The 23,124-nt window shown below is 35.5% G+C and overlaps 1 protein-coding gene across 6 annotated transcripts in view; it reads right to left on the reverse strand.

Moving 5' to 3' along the window:
* The window catches only part of NRK (Nik related kinase), a 127,958-nt gene that overhangs the window by 60,759 nt on the left and 44,075 nt on the right, over window positions 1–23,124 (reverse strand). For all 6 annotated transcript variants that reach the window (XM_087860030.1, XM_087860029.1, XM_087860028.1 and 3 more), the window contains exons 3-5: window positions 9,173–9,229; window positions 7,489–7,560; window positions 575–700 (exon numbers count right to left, since the gene is read on the reverse strand). In XM_087860030.1, coding sequence (XP_087716156.1) covers window positions 575–700; window positions 7,489–7,560; window positions 9,173–9,229 — 255 coding nt within the window. The remainder of the gene's footprint in view (window positions 1–574; window positions 701–7,488; window positions 7,561–9,172; window positions 9,230–23,124) is intronic.

Genomic DNA, 23,124 nt, shown 5'->3' on the forward strand with positions numbered 1-23,124 from the left:
TACCCTCTAAAACTTATATCTCATTGATCAGTAATTTGTGATAGTATAGCATAAATAGGCTAAGGAAAGGATAAGTCAACTAACATTTAGAAAAGAACTCCTGGGATTTATGTTTAAACATAAGTGTATATACTTAGAAAAATTTAAATGCACCCATATGTTCATGCCAAATGCTAATTAGGATTGATATTTATCCAGTCATTATTTTTAAGTCCATCAGGTAGTCTCCTTAGCCATACCTCTAAATTACCAGCAAATGTACATAAAAAGTTAAAAGCAGCAAAACTGTATTTGACAAGAAATATGTTAGATATTCCCAGTGTTCATTTGAGCCCTCCCCTATTTTACCCTGAAACCCCCTGCCAGGAACTTAAGTTTCCTGAAATTATTCCATATTTATCACTTCCATCTCCAGGAATCAGAACACAGTTTGCTATACTACTTTGAGCAGTTGAGTTCCTAAATTTTCCTGTGGTGCACAAAAGTACAAAAGTGACATCTCAGCTTATGAAAATGTATTTCCTCAAGTGAGACTTAGTCTTAGGAAATAAGATCAAGGTAATTAAATACATACCCAAAGCTGGTGCCTCTGGCCAGAGGGGCTCAGCTTGAAAAAAGCACCATAGAAGGACACAATGTTTTTGTGGAAGGAGTACTTCTTCAAAAGGTTGAGTTCAGTTCTGAGATCCTCTTCCTCATCCTGCAGAATAAGAATAGACAGTAGACAATAAAACTCCTAAGCTATGCCAGTTAATAACTATGGGATTCTAAACTATGGTAGAAAAAAGGAAATCCTATGGCTACCCATTATGTCACAGAGCAATTTATAATAAAACCTCAACTAGAAATGTCGGAGAACAGAGACCTCTGGTTAACTGGGAATTTGGGAGAAAACAAAGCTTAATTGAAGATCCTTTAAATTCATTGGTTCTCAAAGTGTGATCCCTGAACCAGCAGCAATCGCCACTGCATAAAGTTTTCAATGAATAGAATCGTTACATTTTTGTTTATTTTGTGGCAGTTTTGTTGAGATATGATTTACATACCATATAATTCATCCATTTAAAGTGTAAAATTCAATGGTTTTTAGTATATTTACAGAATTATACAACCATCACCACAATCCATTTTAAAACATTTTTATCACCCCAAAAGGAAACTTCATACTCTTTAGTTATCACTCCCAAATTCTGCTACACACACATCCCAGCTTTAATGAACCACTCATATATTTTCTATTTCTTTAGATATATCTATCTTGGACATCTATGTGGAATTTTCCGACTTTTTTTCCCAAGATTCATCCATATTATAGAACATATTATTATTTTATTCATTTTCACTAATCAGTTGAAAGACATTTGGGTTATTTCCACCTTTTGGCTATTATGAATAATGATGCTGTGGGCATTCATATCAAGTTTTTGTGTGAATATATGATTTTATTTCTTTTGGTCATACCCAGTAGTGGAATTGTTAGGTCAAATGCTAACTCCGTATTTAACATTTTGATGAAATGCCAAATCGTTTTCCAAATGCTGCACCTATTCATACTCCCAAGAGCAATGATGATTCCAATTTCTCCATACTCTCACCAACACCTATTATTTTCTGTTTTAGTATTATAGCCATCCTAGTGGGTTTCAAGTGGTATCTCATTGTGGTTTTCCCTTGCAATTCCCTGATGACTAATCATATTAATGATCTGTTCGTGTACTCGTTAGCCATTTGTATATGATCTTCAGAGGAATGTCTAATTGAAAACCTTTGCCCCTATTTCTAATTGGGTTATTTGTCTTTTTATTATTGAATTGTAAGATTTATTTATATATTCTAGATCCAAGTACTTAATAAGGTATATGATTTGCAAACATTTTCTCCCATTCTGTGGGTTGTCTTTTCACTATCTTGATAGTGTCTTTTGAGAAACAAAATTTTTAATTTTGATAAAGTCTGGTTTATTGATCTCTTGTCTTATTGTTTTTATTTTTGGTGTCATATCTAAGAATCCATTGCCAAATCTAAGGTCATGAAGATTTATTCCAATGTTTCCTTCTAAACATTTTGTAGCTCTAGTTATCACATTTTGACTTTTGATCATTTTGAGTTAATTTTCATATAAACTAGGGGTGTAAGTTAATTCTTTTATGTGTGGATATCTAGTTGTCTCAGCATTATTTGTTGAAAAGACTATTTTTCTCCATGAATTGTCTTTGCACCCTTGTCAAAAACTCATTGACCACAGATATATGGAAACAGTCTTATTCCACTGATCTGTATATCTATCCTTATGCCTATACCACACTGACTTGGTTTATGCCTCATTGCATTTTAAAGGAACAGGTTTGATCTGTGCTAATCTTTTATAAAGGTATGCTTAAAGTCATTTATTTTCTTAATCACACCAGTGATACATAGGGAAAAATGTATTTATATATATATGAAGTTAAATATGTAAATGCTATATACTCACTGAATATTTCCTTCTATTAGTGGCAACAGTTGAGTATATATTCCTCCAATCATTTTTATTCTTCCAGAATATATATATCTCACTACTCTGCAACTTGCATGTCTTATTCAATACCTAGAGGATATGTTTCTATATCAATAAACATAAATGCACTTATTTTTTATGGATGCCTAGAATTGTGCAGATTAAAGATATGGATCTGCCACTCAGGGGACAGGTCAGGGCTAAAGGTACTATTTTTGAGGATTATCTCTACAGTGATAATTGAAGCTCTCCTTTTCTATGGGATTGCCAAGGTAGAATACATAATTTCAAGAGATATTTTTAGTAGAAGACAGTAGGATGTCATCAAAAAAGAGCCTCTAGGGGCACCTGGGTGGCTCAGTTAAGCATCCAACTCTTGATTTGGGCTCAGGTCATGATCTCAGGCTCCCAGTGCAGAGCCTGCTTAAGATTATCTCTCCCTCTCTTTCCACTTCCTTCCCTCCCCACCCCATCTTTCTCTCCCTCTCTAAAAAAAGAAACATCTACATTGGGCATTAGGACACCTGGGTTTTACCACTAATAGCTAAAAGTTGGAAATTTACTTAATCTTCCCAAAATTGAATTTATCCTCAAAAATCTGATGGAAGTTGGCTGCCATTACCTATCTCCATGGAACATTAATGGAGCCAAATGGGATAATTAATGTAAAGTTCTTTGAAGTCCTTGAAAGAAGACTGTTATAAATGCAAGGTATTATCATACAGTATCTTTGTTACTTGACCTTCTCATTTGCATTAGAGTGTTATCAGAGCTATACACCTTTTTCCACTTTTTGCCCTAATCTACAAACATCAGCAACTTTTGTTTCCATCACATTTGTTTTACTGGGGTGAAATGGAAAGCTATATTCTCTCCCTAAGATTCAGCTGTCCCCTTATACCAGGACAACCAAGTAGTTTCCATATGTTCCATAATCTATCTGTAACTATTCTTAGCCAATCTGAAAAAAGCTCTTTGCTTCTCAATAATTTAAAAATCATCACACTTTATGAGTATACAGGTGCAATGCTTTGGAGAAAAATATCTTACAATGTTAACTTTAAAAAAGTAACTTAAATTGTAAGGAATTTCCAACGAGCATATCATTGGTTTATGCATGTAGGTATCATATCCCTAACTTAAAGGAAGTTACATACAAAGAAATAAGATTCACGTACATGAATGATATGACCATTGATGAATCCAGGATAGTGCATAATGAAGTTGAGTGTGATATGAAATCACTCAGGAAGTGATTACACTTGACAAATGGATTAACCACCTGGGTCCTCTGAATTCTTACTAGCTCTAAATTTCATTTGATTATAAATAAGAAAGTTCTACTGTATCTATAAAAGTTCAATTTATATAACCTTTTCAAGAGTATTCTTATTGTACAAAGTAAATACATATAGTAGTATATAAAGAAAAGATTTGATCAAAAAGTGTAATTTTTATTACATTTTTTTATTTGAGTATATTTGACATACAATGTTACATTAGTTTCAAGTATATGACTTAGTGATTCAATTTCTCTATATGTTATGCTATGCTTACCACAAGTGTAGGTACCATCTGTCACCACACAATACTGTTATAATATCACCGACTGTATTCCCTATCCTCACCTTTCATCCTTGTGACTTACTCATTCCATAACTGGAAGCCTGTATCTCCCACTCCCCTTCACTTGTTTTACCCAACCCCTTACTTTCTCCCCTCTGGCAACCATCACTTTGTTCTCTGTATTTATAGATCTGATTCTGCTGTTCGTTTATTCATTTGCTTTTTTAGATTCCACATGAGTGAAATCATATGGTATTTGTCTCTCTCAGTCTGACTTATTTTACCTAGTAGAATGGCTAGAATTAAAAGACAAGAAATTACAAGTGTTAGAAAGGATGTGGAGAAAAAGGAACCCTCATGCAATGTTGACAGGAATGTAAATTGGTATATCCACTGCAGAAAACAGTATGGAAGTTCCTCAAAAAACTAAAAATAGAAAAGAAGCCTTTTTAATTAAAAGTAGTTGAGCTCCTGTTCTGAAATCCAGTGATAAAGGATACCTTTGACTTCTTTGGGGCAATGAATCAGAAAAGGGCCAACTGGCATGAAAAGTAATTAAGGAATTAACCTCTATCTTTAGTTCTCCCCAGAATTTCCTTCACTTACCTTGACTTGAAGACCTGAGCAGGGGAAAATGTATTTTCATCTTTGAACTGAAATTAATAGGTAGCTGAATATATCTAATATATCTAATGAATATATCTAATCAGTTATCAATTTCCTTCTTAGCGTATTCTCCCCCAGTAGATAAGATGGGCATTTTTTAAATATTTAGCTGTAGTGTGGTTGGACTTTAAAATTTGTTATGAAATAAATATAAGGCAATGTAGTAGGTTCTGAAATGTCCCCAAGAATTCATAATATACCTTGAAGAAAGTCTGAAATCTCAGAAAAATGACTAGCAGCTGCAGACCATTCTTTAATATTTCCCTGGGATTTTCCAGTGGATTTACCCATAAATATTCAACAACTAGAAAATAAATCTAAATACCTATTTGTCTTTGGGGGAAGGAGATGGGTCCTAGTTTCTCCAGCTGGAAACCCAATGACAGGTTCTCTCTTTGTATTTATTGTGTAATAAAGGCAGAAATAAATAAAACAATCAACTTGTAGCATGAGAATTCTATAGAAGTTCAAGTTCCAGTCTCATCCCAGACTCCTAAGGAAGCTCAGTTAATAAGCTCCCTTTGAATTCCCTTAACCTGTTTTCCACAAAGCTAAAAGTTGATCCTTGTGACTTTCATTCTTGCCATGTAGGACCACTGAACTTTCTGCTTTCTCTCTGATGTGGCTGTCCTTTGAAATGGTAACAACATTTGTCATCAGATAGAAAAAAACTCAGGAACTAGCAATTTTGTATGTACATGGACACTCTCAGTTCCTAGCAAGACACCATGGTTGTTTTGAAAGGAATATGAATTCATAAAGAGTGTGATAAATAGGCATGAGATGATAGTGTGGGGTGAGAACACAAAGAACATGTAAAAGAGAAGCAGGGACCAGACTGAGTCCTTTAATTTGTTTGGTAGTTTGATTATCAAAGAGCTTCTTTTCTTTCTTTCTGAGTTAGAAAGTTCATGTCCCCAAGCAAGAATAGAATGGCTGGGCTCCAGGCAGCTATGCAGTTGCATTTGACCATAGTTTTAACCCTGTTTATAAGTAGGGCAAATATTCTGGTGCCATTTTACCTGTGAGGAATCTGAGGCCTAGAGAGGTAAGACCAGTTTTCCAAGTATTTCTCAGCTAAATTTAGGGGCAGACTTAGGATTTAAACTCGTGTGTCTGGACTTTCACATTATTGCTATTTCTATAAACCCTTGACTCAAAGAGATGCGTGTGCAGGTCACAAACTTCTTATCCCAAAGGATTCAGGATGATTTAGAGATACTAACTGGCTGATCAGCTAGCAGTTATTTTTCTTACCAAAATATATAATCAGAGAGTTCAAAGTTCCCAACTAGAAAAACTTTTAAGAGTGAGTTTCCCACATAAATGTAAACTCCCCCAAAACCAATAAACCAAGATCAGATATGTTTGGAAAGCATTAGTATGTTTGCCATTCTCAATTAACAGGAAGTTGAGCTTATGAGAAACACATAAGTACATTATATCCATCAGGCCAAGTGAGTAATTTAAAACTCTCACACATATCCCAGTAATATGATGCTATAGCATTTCCTGGCTCAGGGCCAGTTGATCCCAGAGTAGCCTGAATATCCTATTTTTTGTCAAAAAGCGGCAGCTCAAGGATACCACAACTTCCTTTATAATTTCACCCAATTCTAGAACCAAAATATTTTTCCCTGTGGAAAGAATACCACAGAGCATTTGGGGAAGAAAGGGATTTATTAACAGAAATGTTTGATGAAACCGAAATTAGTCAAACAATTATATTTTTCATGCCTTATCCTTTGCAGCTTCTTGATCTACCAAAGTGTGTTATTAATCAGCACTATATGTTTCATTTGGATATGCTTTGTTTTCTGAGATACATTGTAAACAAAACAGGAACCTGGTGCTTACTAGATGAATCATGAAGCTGTTTATCCATACCTTTCTAATATTAATACAAAGTCTTTCTGAATGTGATTGTGTTAATGGAAAAAGTTATTTTGAATCTTGAGATCATATTTATTAAGGCACAAAAGGTTGAAAATATTTGAATACCAGATAGCGAAGGAGGAAGGTAAGAAATAAAGATATCAATGAGTTATATTGTAAGAGCAGGAATTCCGCTTTTAAACCCACAGAATATTTTGATAGATCACTAACATCTACCAAAAAAGAATTTTCTTCGATCTTATTCTAGAGTCAGAAAATTATTAGAGTCATAGAGATTGCTTTGTAAGACAGTTAAAAAGCTTCAAGTAGGAAGCATATTCACACTTCTTTATGTATTCAAGCACTGTGCCAGATGTCTGAAGACTTTTAGGTTGGATAGCCTGTGGTTTTCTGTCTGCTATTGTTCTTACAATAAAAAAGAGTAGTCCTCATTTAGCTCATATGCAATAGCAATGTTTCTTAGAATCATAATGGGGGACCAGCCAGTCTGGAATACCCTGAAAGGTGTAAAAAAAGACCTTGCAAAGGCCAATTAAAGGCAAAATTTTCTCTTGGTTTCATTCTCTTTTGTTGCTACTCAGCTAAAGGAGTCTATGTTCTGTGGATATAATCAATCCTTCACCTGCTGTCAACACTTACCTGTTCAGGGAACCATTTCTTCTAGCTCCTGCTTTCTGACAGATGTTAGTGTTCAAATATAATGATTGAATCTATGTGAATGTGTTAAAGGATAATATGTTATCTCTTCCAGGCAAGAATATTTTAGTGGCGGCCTTCTACAGATAATGATACAAAGGGTTAGTTTAAAGTTGAACATTAAAGGAAAGACAACTTGAGAGCTAAAGGGGACTTTCAGTACTCACGCTGTATCTCCATCCGACAGACTTTTGATATTTATTCACTCTCACTCTCCTTCCTATTTCAGGTAAAGGGGTCTGCAAGACCAAGAACAAAATGTTATTAGACCCATTGGTACACTCTGAAAATGATTTATTTTTAAATATTTTGTGTTATTTTGGCAATAAATTGAAGAGTAACATAATATTCTTCTTGTCTCAATTTTCACTAATAATTTTACTTAAAAAATCAGATTTTTAAAAAATTTTTTATTATATTATGTTAGTCACCATACAGTACATCCCTGGTTTTTGATGTCAAGTTCGATGATTCATTAGTTGCGTATAACACCCAGTGCACCATGCAATACATGCCCTCCTCACTACCCATCACCAGCCTATCCCATTCCCCCACCCCCCTCCCCTCTGAAGCTCTCAGTTTGTTTCTCAGAGTCCATAAAGGGATAAAGAAAGGGGGGGCAATCAGAGGGGGGAGTGAAGCATGGGAGACTATGGACTAAAAAATCAGATTCTTATATATATAGAAACTTAGCACTAAATTCATAATAACAGATTTAACTGCCATATTAATGGGAAAATTACAATTTGAAGTTAGTAAAGTGCTATTTCGCCTTACAAAACGAAGTAATTGAAACTATCTATGGGCTGAACACACTTCTTAAATATTTCAAAATTAGAGTATCTAAAATGTAGATTAAATATAGGTCAAAAGCTTTTCAAGTCAAAACAAGGAACTAAGTATTTTAGAAAGTTGCACTCAAAAAGTAATAGGCTGATTATTTGGAAGCCATGGTTTGTAGGGCAAAATAAATCCACAAACTTCAAAATCCCTTGAAATTCACATTGGTTTACAACATTTTTTTCAGCATTTGACATTTATCGACAAAATAAAAAACATAAAACTCCTTAAATAGTTTCAGCAATTCACTCCCTGCACAAATTGGAAAGGAACAGTTTATGGCATTGACAACAGTTCAGTGAATATGTATAGTTTTTCAATCATAACATTTGAGAATTTTTCTTTAGGGTATAGTGAAGTGAAAATTTTTTGACCTTTGCTATGTTCACGCTAATATTATCTTGAGAAAGTGAGGCACTCACTCTAAAGAACGAAGACAGAAATCAGTGCTTAGCAAATTCTAAGACAATATTATGAACCATGACACAACTTTATGAATGTTAGCAGGAGCAGTGCCAGTTAAACTGTCTCTCTTGCTCATCTGTCAGTATATGCCTGAATAATGTGCATCTCTGGCAAGGTCTTTCCATCTACCTGTCATTGAGAATCTAATGGCTTCAATTCTCAAAAGGAATGGTTGGGACAGGGAAAAGTATGTGATGGAACACAGGAGGATGAACACAATAGTAGAGGAAATCTCCTCTTTGCTATTCCTAGAAAGAGATAATCAACTAGAAATAGGCAAGAATATGGATATTTTCTTCATTCTTATAGAATGACAAAATATGTACACCTTTCATTGTAAAACATTTCTTATGTGTAAATATACTAATTCAATAATATACTACACTAATAAATAGAAATAATATTAAGTGATAAATATAAAAATCCAGATTAACATAACATAATTATAATTATGTATGATAACGACTAAAAAACAAATATTTTCTGAGCTGTTTATCCCAAGACCATAGTCCATTAAGTGAACAGAATATGGACAAGATATATTACCTTACGAGCATTCATCACTTTAACAGCTGTAAATGCACCAGTTTTTTCATGGAGTCCCTGAAACATAGGATAGTAATAAACATTAAATGCTATCTATATAATCAAGAAGCAAGCATTCATGGATGAATGGATAAATATATATAATGGATATATATAATGGAATATTATTCAGCCATAAAAATAAGAAAATCTTGCCATTTGCAATAACATGGATGGAGCTGGACAGTATAATGCTAAGTGAAATAAGTCAGAGAAAGACAAATACCATATGATTTCACTCATACGTGGAATATAAGAAACAAAACAAATGAGCAAAAGAAATAAAAACAACAAATCAGAAAACAGACTCTTAACTATAGAGAACAAACTGGTGGTTACTAAGGAGGAGGTGGGGGATGGGTGAAATAGGTAAAGGGGATTAAAAGTACACTTATCTTGATATGCACTGAATAATGTATAGAATTGTTGAATCACTGTATTGTACACCTGAAACTAATATAACAATATATGTTTACTGGAATTAAATTTTTTAAATAAATAAATAATAAAATTAAATAAGGTCAAACATTGTAGCCTATTATGGAATATAGCATATTACATATAGAAGAAATATCAGGTATTATATAGAGAACAGATATATTAAATTGTGAATATTTTATTTTATTTCAAAAGATTTATTTATTTTAGAGAGAGAGAGTGCAAGTGGGGGAGGGGCAGAGGGAGAGGGAGAGAGAGAATCTTAAGCAGACTCCCCACTGAGCATGAGCCCCATGTGGGGCTTTATCCCAGGACCCATGAGATCATGACCTGAGCTGAAATCACAAGTCCAGTGCTTAATGAATGGAGATGCCCAGGCGCCCCTAAATTATGAATATTTTAAAGAAACTCCAATCAGCTCACTTGAAAAATCAAGCAAGTTTATGGAGTAGTTTTGCTTTTTTGTGTTTGTATTAAAATAGTGGACATAATTGGCCATATGAAGGCATTGTTTTCTTTGTATCTTTAGTTGATTTACACGGCACCAGAGCATCGATATGAAAAGTAAAAATTTCTGATTGAAGATAGGGAAAAAGGAGATGTCAATACTCAACATTTTTTCAACCGATTATGTGGTATTATGCAGACATATCTTTTCAACGGACCCCTCTTAAACACTAAACAAGTTTTTCCATAATGATCACAGGTAAAATTGATACATAAGTAATCCAATGTCCTGTAAACTGTTTAGTATGTCCTCAGTCATGAGAAACATGATATTTATGAAAGGAAGAAGTCCTGAAAGATTCTTTCTTTTTTTTTTAAAGATTTTACTTATTTATTTATTTTAGAGAGACAGAGTGGGAGCAGAAGGAGTAGCAGAGGTGGAGGAACTCTGCACTGAACATGGAGCCCTATACTGGGCTCTATCTCAGGACCCTGAGATCATGACTTGAGCCTAAACCAGGAGCCAGACACTTAACCGACTGAGCCAACCAGGGACCCCTGAAAGATTCTTTGTTACTGAAAACATTAGGAATTCTAAAAATTTAGTCTTATCTTAAATGCAAGTACAAGTTATAGATTTATAATTTTCAAAAATGGACATAGATGTTTGGAATCAGAGCTCTCATTTTATGGCTGGTGCCTTTTAAACTATTTCAACTTGTAGGGGCACCTGGGTGGCACAGTCGGTTAGGCATCCAACTCTTGGTTTCAGCTCAGGTCATGATCTCAGTGTCCTGAGATTGAGCTCCAGGGCGGGCTCCATGCTCAGCACAGAGTCTGCTTGAGATTCTCTCTCTCCCTCTTTCCCGGCTCTCCACCCTCTCTCTCTCTCTCTCTCTCTCTCTCTCTCACTAAATAAATAAATAAATAAATAAATAAATAAATAAATAAAATCTTTTAAAAATATTTCAACTTACAGTCATAGAAAAAAGTTCAGTTTTGTATTTATATGAGTAAGGTTTCAACTTAAAATATAATGCTTTATCTAGCAGAAGATTTGATTTGGGGGCTGTAGTGAGTTAGACAGTGTCTCCCCAAAATTTAGATTAACCCATAATTTCAGAATGTGACCTTAATTGAAAATAAGTTCTTTGCACATGTAATCAAGTTAAATGAGGTCATACTGGATTACAGTGGCCAATGACTGCAGTCTTGGTAAGAGAAGGGGGAGGGAGATTTAGACACAGAGACAGAGACACACACACAAAGCGAGGATAGCCATGTGAAGACAGACAAAACTGGAATGATGCAGCTATAAGCCAAGGGATTCCGAGGATTGCTGGCAACCACTAGAATCTAGGAAGAGGGAAGAAAGGATTTTTCCTTAGAGTCTTCAGAGGGAGAATGACCCCACAGCCTTCTAGCTTTGAGAACTATGAGAGAATAAATTTCTGTTGTTTTAAGCCACCTAATTTGTGGATTTGTTGCCACAGCTGTAGTAAATACAGGGGTATTCAAACAAAAGGACTGTCACTAGTCACAGCTCTCATGTGAAAGATAGCAACACTTTTTTACTTACAGAATGATCAAATGAGGGATGGTGTGTCTGAATAGTATCGTTAATATCTTAGGTAACATGTCAGTGAGTAAATGCAAAAGATCAACTGATTTCAGAAATGTGATCCTTAAATATATTACTTGTTTGTTGTCAAAACTCTTTTTATAAAGCATCCATTTTGAAGTATATGAATGCTATTTTTAGATGATTCCTACAAGTTCTCTCATCAAAATAAAGTCAACTCATCAAAGAAAATCAAAAGGAAAAGAGCTTTCTACCATTACCACCAATGTTACATGCTACATAAGTGTGTCAACACTTCCTATTTTCTCCCACTGATGAAACTGATAGGTTTTAATCCCATACATTTAAGGTTAATTTCAATCTTATTGAGCATGCCACTGTTTGTAAACGGGGTCATATGTCAGAAATGGATCAAAAGTCTTTCCAGTAACTAAAATATCTCTAGAAATGCTGCCACCTTGACTTGACTCCAGTTCTTGCCAAATAATTAAGCATTAAATGATTATACTGGTTAGATGCTTGTAGCACTGATGGGAAGTGGTGTGTGTTGCTGTTTTCAGTTTATGGAGTCAGGCCTGAGAGAATTAGGTCAAGGTGTTTTGTGTTGCATTGTGTCCTCCAAAAAATATGCTGAAGTTCTAACCTCTGGCACCTGTGAATGTGGCCTTTTTTGGAAATAAGGTCTTTGCAGATGTAATCAAGTTAAGATGAAGTTGTACTGGACTAGGGCTGGCCCTAAAATCAATGACAAGTGTCCTTCTAAGAAGAGGAAAATTTGGACACAGATACCCAGGGAGAATGCCATATGAGGACTGAGGTAGAAATTGGATTGATGTATATAAAAGTCAAAGAAAATTAGGATTGTTGGCAATCACCCAAAGCTAAAACAGGCAAGGAAGTGTTTCTCCCTAGAGCCTTCAGAGGAAAAATGGCCCAGCAGTCTCCTTGACTTCAGAATTCTAGCCCCCAGACTTGTGAGGGAAGAGTTTTGTTTTCTTTTTAAACCATCCAGTTTGTGGTAATTTGTTACAGCAGCCCTAGGAAATTGGTACACATAGAAGGATAGCAACTAAGCTAAGGGAATGAGCTGGACTTGGGATAGGGTTCAGAAACTACTAATTAATGTAGCAGGAAATGTCTAGAATCAGGTGACCAGTTTTGGGTGGAACATGACAGCTACCAAAAACTAAATTTTTAAAGGAAAGGAAAATGTGTAGGTTATTGACTGGTCAGAGAAAAGAAGTTAATAGTTTAGATATTAACCCTTTATGAGATAGATGGTTTGCAAATATTTTCTTCCATTCTATATGCTGCTTTCTATTTTGTTGATGATTTCTTTTACTGTGCAGAAGTTTTAGTTTGATGTAGTCTCATTTATTTTTGCTTTTGTTGCTTGTGCTTTTGGTGTCATATCCAAAAAAGCACTGCCAAGACTAACGTCAAGAAGTTTTTTCCCCTGTGTTTTCTTCTAGGATTTTTACAGATTCAGGTTATTTAAATCTTTAACACATTTTGAGTTAATTTTTGTGAGTGGTGTGAGATAGGTGTCCAATTTCATTCTTTTGTATGTGGATATGTGAATATGTTGGAGACTCCCACCTTCATTTTCATCTCTGGGAGAAAATATACATTAATATTTTATTTATTTTTCTCTTATTAGGACTTATAAATTATTGTTTTCCTAATCATTTATGTAAGCTTTTTTTAGTCAAAATTTTCTCACATCTGTATGCACAAATATAACATGTTGAAAACTGATTCTCACACATCCTCTAAAGGAGTTAAAAATGTTTCCTTCCTTGACTCTAAGAGGATATTTATGGGCCAAAATTCTATCCTGTGCTACAAAAATATGTGGCATGTTAGGAAAAATATTATCCATATGTTGTCTCATATGACCAGTGGTTAGTAAGTCATAGAGTTTTTAAAAGGCTAGGTTAGAATATGCAGTTATCATACTCAAGACACACATTTAGTGAGATAACTGAATGTCTTTAAAAGATGCCACCAAAGGCCATAGAACAGACAGAGAATCAAGTTGGTTCTTATTACCTGTGATTTATTCTCTCACTTGAAAGTTGCATGAACATATTTTGTCAGACCAAGTATCTTAATGTGGGGTTTGGTAAACATGTTCACTGTGTCTGTAGAGGAATTAAATTCCAGATCTTGAAACCATATACTGGGTTAATATGCCTAACCATTATTCAAGCTTTTATAGAAGTCTGGTGTATCCATATAATAAGTAACTGGGTGATGGTCATTAAGGAGGGCACATGATGTGATGAGCACTGGGTGTTATATGCAACTGATGAATTATTGAACCTTACATCTGAAACTAATGATGTACTATATGTTCGCTAATTGAATTTAAATTTAAAAAAATGGAAAATTGCCGCCTGTTAGCCCAGTATTTTTGAGAGTTCCCTAACTTAAAATTTTTACTTCAAATAATTTTAGACTTAGAGAATTGTTTCAAAGATCATACAGAATGTTTCTGTTTATCCTTCACCCAACTTCCTCTAATGTTAACATCTTGTATGGCCACAGTACAATTGTCAAAACTAAGAATTAATATTGGTACAATACTCTTAACTACATCGTAGTCCTCATTCAGATTTCCCCAGTTTTTTCACTAATGTCCTTTTTGTAAGACCCAAACTGGGATACTGCATTCCATTTAGCTGTCATATCTCCTTAGGCCCTTCCAATCTGTGACAGTTCCTCAGTCTTTCTTGTTTTTCATGACCTTGACACTTTTCAAAAGTACTGGTCAAGTGTTTTGTAGAATATACCTCACTTCAGGTTTGTCTGTTGTTTTCTTATAATTAGACTGAGGTTATGGGTTTGGGAAAAGAATGTCACAGAGGCGAAGTGTCCTTCTCACCATGTCTTGTCAGGAGTATATGGTATGGCTATGACTGATCACCAGTGATGTTAACCTTGAGTACTTGGTTAAGGTGATGTCTGCCAAGTTTCTCCACTGTAAAGTTACCATTTTTTTCCTTTCATACTGTATTTATTAGAAGTGATTGATGTTGGTTTTGAAAATGAACAACCCTATCCTCCAACAATTATCTAGAGAACCTAGAAGTCATGTTGAGATAAACTAATTGTTCAGTGGTGCCATCTTGTGGTTCACTGGCCATATAGAAGCTGTTTTGTGATCTCAACTGAAGGCCATGTTGTCATAGGTTGTCTCCCTCAATGAGATGTTGAACCAAAACCAACAAATCCAATTTCTAGGATGTGTCTTTTTTAAATTACAATATATGTTTCATAAGAAATTAATTTTAAACACCATTTGTTGAAAACACACATAGAGATGCTAAAAAAAAGAAGTTTGGTTTTGGATTCTAGACTGAGTGTTAAATAACCTTACAGTTCTCACTGGTCTTTTTGAATATTATACAGTAACATCACAAAGAAAGCCTTAAAAATGTGGGTTTTTTCTCTTTTTTTTCTACTATCAATAATATCACTAGTATCATGCAGGAGTCATAGTTGCACTGGATTAACAAAAGATTCCTGAAACAGAGTTTGCCTGCAAAGAATGACTTTTTAATAAATTCGCAAGCATCACAGAGCAAAAAGAAGAAAGTTCTCCTAGCTCTTATTCCTATTATAAGAAAAAAACCTGCTGCTTAAATCTATTTTATAAGTTCACAGGCCCTCTCATATTTGAGTAACAGAAGAGGATATGTAGTAACAATGATTTGTAGCCATTCTTGACATGAAGCTTAAACCTACTGACATTCAGAATCAAGTAATCTATATCTTCACCTCAAGCAGCTCTTTGTCTTGTCATCAAGCTCATTCAACTTATTCAAGTTTAATTATTAATAGATGCATCTCATATAATATGATTTTAGGGGCAACAGAAGGTCAAGTACTCAAAAAAATCCCCCCTCCATCCCACCACCTGCCACAAAGTACAAAAATCATTATGTCCTCAATTTTATTAAGGTAATAAAGCTCCCTGATTATTCAAATGTTAGCTGAGAGAAGGACATACTGAGTTATTATTTGTCATTAACACTTGAGCATGAGTTAGATGATCAGATTAGATAACTGCAAGAATGGCAATGAACAAGTTAGGTGTTGGTGGAGGCAGAAGGTGGAGAAAGGAAATGATTAGAGTCTGAAGAGTTCCAGGAAAGGTTGTCCCTTAGCCATAATGAAGGTAGCAAGTGCCTGGAATGGAGAGCAAAGTAAATGAGTGAGTGAGAAGGGATACTCAGTGTGAAGGGAGGTAAAAACAAGGGGAAGGTGGAGAAGTGGAAAGACAAAATGTGCCAAGTCATAATTTTATTAGAGGAATTTATGGTTTTTAAGATGTATACACATGAAACAACTAAAGAATTGAGCCAAATGTAAAGATTAATTGACAACATGAATTCTTGGGCCCCAAATACAGTTTAAATACAATTTAAAGTGTTCAAGAGAATGAATATATGATGCCATGTGAAGGTCTTAAATAAAATCCTAAAAAAAAATCCCTGAGTAATTTATGTTGTTACAACTATTTCCTAGGGCTTTACTCTAAAATACAGTAATTGGGACAAATGTGTATTATTTTTCCAGGACCATTTGAAATTATCCAGGAAAGAACATAAATTCCTCAATGTGTTGATTTCAATTTAGCAAGAATTTGTGTTCATAAGTAATTAATTTAGATAATCAAATTAGCGGCATTATTTAGTCTGCTTCCCCCAGGCAAAACAGTTTATTACTGTTCTATTGCTCTGCAATGGCTCCAAGCTGAACATTAGCATTCTGAATCTGTCCTATGAATAGAAAATGTGGCATGTTCCTGAATACTGGTCACATTAAAAAAACATTGTTAAAAGGTATATGTGCCTGCTTTAAATAAAAATCAATGCAGGAATATCTTGATATATGTAACAAAAAATGAAGGGGGTGGTCATAAAAGAATTAATTAGTTTACAAGTGGACCTGTACAGTTTTCATTAAACACCAAACTTCTCAAATTTATTTTTGGAAAATCAAATTACTACATTTCAGATTACTTCCAATTTAGGAGAATATCTCAAAAGTAATAAAGTTTGATCCAGAATCAAACTGTAAGTTACCCAATTGTTGCAGCAGAAAATCATAAATTGTCAGTATCCTGGTCACTTGAGACTTAGCCTTGCTGACTTCTAACTGACCGACCAGTCCACCACACTTCCTTTTGGCACACATAATCTTAAGATTTCCATTTTTGAGGGGCGCCTGGGTAGCGCAGTCGTTAAGCGTCTGCCTTCGGCTCAGGGCATGATCCCAGTGCTCTGGGATCGAGCGCCACATCAGGCTCCTCCACTAGGAGCCTGCTTCTTCCTCTCCCACTCCCCCTGCTTGTGTTCCCTCTCTCGCTGGCTGTCTCTGTGTTAAATAAATAAATAAAATCTTTTTTTAAAAATTCCATTTTTGTTTTATAGGCTTGTCCTGTGCTTTGGCCCTGTTCAGATGGAGATAAATAGCTGTTCCAGTTATTCATTATTTCTATTAGCAAATCTAGGAGATAGATGCAGTCATGGAAGGGAGAGTAGAGAGAGGGGTAGTGGTAGAGCAGGGAATAGGTGATAAGCCCTAGGTGGGATTCAGTCTTCTCAAATCCTTTATAAGTTCAGAACTACACTGACAATAGAAAGGTAAATTAATGACATAAGACAATGATAATAAAAAATACATTAAGGTAACAAAGTCTAGTTATGAAGCACATAGTTATATTAAGGATTTAGTCACTCCATCAATAAAATCCAGTGAAACATAAAAGTTCTTGAAGTCTTGGAATATATTTCTTATATTTTGTTATCCCTAGTGCCTATCACAATGACTGGTACATAAGACCATTTTAATAAATAATAGTTGAGTGAATGATGAATAGAGCAACTTAAAAGCTTCCTAGAAAAGGTAGAATATCAACTGGACCATAAAAACGGCATAATATTTTAACAAATTCTGGAGGGTAGGTTGGACCCAATGAATGACACACCATGAACAAAGGCTGTGAGACAATGTTGAGTATAAAGCACAGCCACCAAAGAAGAAAAGAAAAAGAAAAAGTGGGAGTGGCCATAAAAAGAGAGAAGAAAAGAATGCGAGAATACACCTGTTTTTGTCATGCTAGAAACTTCAGTGCACAAATTTTTTAAAAATAAAATCTGGTTGAAAATAAGACAGAAGTGATCATGGAGTAATTAGCCATTCGTTGTTTAGTATTTTATGACTGACTTCTGTTAGTTAATGGTCTGAATGCAAAGCTCAGAGTTGTTAAGGCACTGAAAAAGCAGTACTGAATTGCAGTAATGATCAATTTCTTGGGGATTACACATTTTAAACCATAACAAATGATTTAAAATAGCAGTTGTGACAGCTGTGTTGGAAAAGTCCATCATTCTGTGGCAGTTAATTACTATGTTTTTCCCCAGAAAGAATACAAGACAGTCCTTGATGGCCTTGTAATTTTGATTAGGCTAAAAACTTTATTTTTAATCATGTAATTAAGGAAACTGTTGTGGAGAGACTGTCAACTATTCAGCACTTCCTACATTGTCCTTTCAGTTATTTGCTTTGCCTTCTGTTGGCAAATCTAAACCACATAATCCCTAGGGCATTCTTTCTTTCTTTTCAATTGGTTTTGTGGTGGCGGAAGGCCACAAGGCACTCACTACACTCATGTCCATTTGGTAACCTTGTTTTTTATTCACACAGTTTTGTCCTTCTAGTCATTTGTTTGAATGCCAGCTTTCTCCTAGCAAACAAACCAACTGATGCTTCAAGGCCACCAAGAGTGCAGCTGTAAACAGCATCTGGGAGTACTTTGTGCTGTGCTGTGGAGAGATGAGACAATATGGCTAACAGGATAGTTTATGTCAGCATTGTGTTTGCAGAAAAATAAAGACAGGAGGCTGGAGAGGACTTTCAAAGATTAGCAAGTCCATATCCATGCCCCTAAGCAGGGCCTTTAGGCTGAAATGAGAAGTAATGGTGATTTGAATATTATTTGGAAGTCTTTTCATTTTGTTTCCCTTTTTAGTCTTAATCACCACCAGTAAGCTCAACAACCCCAAAGGAATTGATGGATTTGGAGCAGTTAGGGTTTGGAGGTGTGGCCGAGATTGGAGAGAATCTAGCACAGACTGGTAGTAGTGACAAGTGGGTAGGGTTGGGAACATACAAGGGAACATGTCAGTCACTCTTCAACTCATACCTTATCCACCAGTAAGATTTATTTATTTCTAAAGATTGTCAAAGGAAGAGATGCAGCCTATTTGTAGAGCTCCTTAAGGGACTTTAAAAAAAATTTTTTTTTATTATGTTATGTTAGTCACCATACAGTACATCATTAGTTTTTGATGTAGTGTTCCATGATTCATTGTTTGCATGTAACACCCAGTGCTCCAGGATTTCCACAGACTTCAAATTTAGATTTGCTTTAAATTTTAAGAAACTTACAAATGTGTAAATGTTTGATAAGTACTATTTGATAACGGACAAGATTAAGACTCACATTTTGTATAACTCCTACAAAGCCTAGTACGGCGCTAGGCCACAAAAATCATGCTCATTACATTTGATTTAGGGGCAATAGTCATTTAGCTGACAAAGAACACCGAAGAGAGTTTCTGATTTGACATTTGCATGAGCACTCCATCATCACAAAAGTTTTGATACAGCCAAGCGTATGAAAATTGGAAAATTCATTTTGGGCGTGACTTTATCCTTTTGGAGAGAATTCAGAGTAAGCAGCAGCAGATATTTCTGGCTTTGAGCAGATAAAGCCTGGAGTTACATAAATACTATTTTAACCTTGGCACTTTAGGATTGAAGCCTTCCGTAATCAAGCTGCTACAACTTTTAAGGAAAACACTGCAATTCAGGAGTAGAGGGCACAGGAACTACTCTTCCTCCAAGAACAGTAACAAAGAGATTGTTGCTGGACTTTATATATATTTTTTATGAGACAGTTGTCACTTTTAGGTCACTATGAAGAAATGTTGTATCTTTAAAAATATAGGAATAAATCTGCATTCAAATTGATTTAACAACACAAATGAAACTTACATTATAAGCTGGTCCGTCATAATCCTGAGGCTTCATAAGTTCCTCTTTCCTAATTATTGTTGACCCTTAAACAACACAGGTTTGAACTGCACAGGTTTACTTACATGCAGATTTTTTCAATAAATATATAAAACTTACGATACCAATAAATACAGTACAGTACTGTAAATGTATTTTCTCTTCCTTATGATTTTCTTAACATTTTATTTTCTTTAGCTTCCTTTATTATATACAATACAGTATTTTATATATATATATATATATATATATATATATATATATATATATATTACAAAATATGTGTTAATCAACTGTATGTATTATCAGTAAGGCTGTCCGGAGCAGTAGACTATCAGTAATTGAGTTTGGGGAAAGTCAAAAGTTATACATGGATTTCTGATTATGTGGGGGGTTGGTACCCCTAACCCCCAACTTGTTCAAGGGTCAACTGTAGTCTATTTACCTACGCGTCTCACTATTAGACTGGCAGTTCTCTAGAGGCAATTTTTTTTCTATATATCTTTAGAGTCTAGCACAATGTCTGGCATATAACCAGCATCCAGCAAATGCATTGAACTAAACTAAATCAGTCTCCACATGGAGCTCTAAATTGGGACGAGGTGTATAGGCAAAGGTGTTTATATGTATATGTGTGTGTGATGGTAGAAAGTACACAGTTTTTATGCCAGCTTATGTGGGAAAAGAGTTAGAGGGAGCCCAAAGTCCAATGCGCCCCATGATACACTGGGGTTTCCTGACAAAGACTGTAAAATGCTGCACTGCAGCAGAGTACTACAGGAACTCAAAGGCCATTATTTGTCCACAGGTTAATTTAATTTTCCTGACTCTATAATCATCTTTGTGGTTCCACTGTGAAGCCACTCAAAATTCCTCAGCGCTCTCTTCAGTCAGAGAGCCTCAAGGGAGAAGATATGAGCTGTTCAAGGTCAGGGCATGAACCTACAAAAGTAATAAAATTGCCAAGGCTTTTACCAAATTGGTACAAGTTTGGTTTGTCAGGTGATATTACCTAATTGTTACCCATACTTCCCCTAACCTGTGGCTACTACTCCCAAAGTTTCTTCACCAAAGATCTGCTGTTTATTCCCGTTGTGGTTATGTCAACTGTGAGTACATGAGATGCTGAGAGCTCCAAGTTCCTCACCTCTTTTTTTCTTAGCAAACCCCCAAATTACCCAAACCTTAGCCAAATGGAGCCAAAGAATATGTACTGAAACAGAAATTTTGTAGTTAAAAAGCTACTGAACCACCAGCATAATCCAACAGAATAATGTTTTTCTTTATCCAGAAATATGGGACAGTCATGGTCATGATTATTAGAACTATGAAAGGAGTCGGAAGAGGGCCTTCGTGGTTTCAGTGGCTTTGTAGCTTAGAAACTGCCCTGTAATTTGAGGCAGTTATGTGTGCTTATACAGCAGCTTCAACTGAGTTTTATTACCCTTGTTATTACTCCTGCAGGGAAAAATAGGTCAAAATATGTAGTAACATCATTTGCAAATGGAACTGCTCTCTATTGGGTTACAGCATTCAAACAGTGAATTGCACAAAATGGAAAATAAAGTGAAGTGTTCTTGGCCGCAGGATACATACAACATTAGCTGGAAATAAATGAATAGCTACTAGTAGGCAACTAAGGAAAGACCTCAATGCACTGCTATGTGAGAAGCACATCACTATCTACAGGGGACAGAAGTACAAAGGTACTGATGGTTGGTGCTAGAAATGGGTGACATTATAAAACCTTCATTGCTGGTCACAAATTCAGGTTTAAAGTCACAGTCTGTAAATGTGCTCACATGAAGGAAACTATACAGGAACTCTGTGAGACTAGGGTCCATTCTATGTCAAACACTAAAAACATTCCCAATACTTTATAAAGTAAAATCATGATCTAGAGGAAGATGACAATTTAGCTCTCCATGTGGGAAGCCTCCTTCCCCCACAATATTCTTTTTTCTCTCTCAGAATGACCATACACTACAAAAATAAAAGGGAAAAAATAAAAGGGAACTCAAAAGCCACCTTTGTATCAAGATTTTTTTTTCCTTTTAGTTTTCATGTTCTCCCATTGTCACAGTATGCTTTTTGTCTTTAAAGTTTTTCTGGGCTTAACCATGGGGGTAGTGTGTGAGGGCATGGACAAAGGCAAAGAGTTAAACCCTCTATAAGCAAACAGGTTTCAGCACACAACAGAAAATGCTTCATTACTATGTCACAATGTTTTAACACAGATTGCTTTCTTTACGCAATGCATGAATCAGTTAACACTCATGCAAAATGCATTCCATCTGCTCAGACAGATGTAAGCTGCAGTCTTTCCAATTCTATCAAACAGCACAACCAGTTGAAAGAAAATCACTGAGACAGATGGATGATGGGGAAAGAGAGGGACTCAACCAAAAGAAGCAGCTTTACCTCGAAATCTACCCAATCAAAACAGGATTCTCAAGTCTCCCAGGTTTATCACAGAGGGACATACATAACAGCCCTTAGCATGAAGCTAAGGTGGAGAGGATGTTGACGCCTTACAGAAAAAAAAGTCCTTATAAACAGAATTGTCTCCACAATCTATAGCAGTGATCAGTGGTTCTCAAAGGCACCTTAAGAGCATCTGCATTTGACTGGGATGGAACTAAACCCTGGGGAAATGCCAAGGAGGAGGGAAAAAGGGAAAAGAAAGTAGCAGTAGGAAAAGTAAGAGAACAGGCATGGCATATAAGAGATTGAAAAAGGAGATGAGGAGAAAAAGGGCTTCCATTGAAGATAGACCAAGAAACACCAATAGCCCTTATGATCTAATCAATGCTATAAGGCATAGATATAAAGAAAGTAAAGGATATCTTCCATCAATATCAATGTGGTAATTTACCACTAACTCCCAGGCCCTGCCAGACTCAAAAAATTGGGAACTCCTCATTCTAGCCCTTAGGTTGATTTTAAAGCTACTTCTCCTTCAATTGACCTTGAATTGACCTTTGTGGATAATGCGCTATGCTCTAGTCAGATGTTTACTCCCTTAATACTCCACTCTGCTGCCCCATTTCTTCAGGATCCTGCTCTGGCCTTTTCAATGTCAAAGCATTAACTAACTTTCCTTTATTGAAGTATCGGGACGGTCTTGTCCAGTGACCTCCCTTCTCACTAAGGTACTACATGTGCATTTTAACTGGAGGTGTCTGCTTTTGGAGGCCTTTTTAACCCTATGGAATTATCTAGGTGATGGGAATTTCAGCACACTTTGGCTACTATAGTGCTGGATTTGCCAATAACAAGATGTTTACTTCAAGCCTACAGAAATGAAATCTGAAGAATGTGAAATCAACTAAAGGCTCAAAGTTAATCCCCTCAGTGT

This window comes from Ursus americanus, chromosome X (genome assembly GCF_024610735.1).
Source record: "Ursus americanus isolate L20-20 chromosome X, mUrsAme1.1.p, whole genome shotgun sequence".
Classification (NCBI taxonomy): Eukaryota; Metazoa; Chordata; class Mammalia; order Carnivora; family Ursidae; genus Ursus; species Ursus americanus.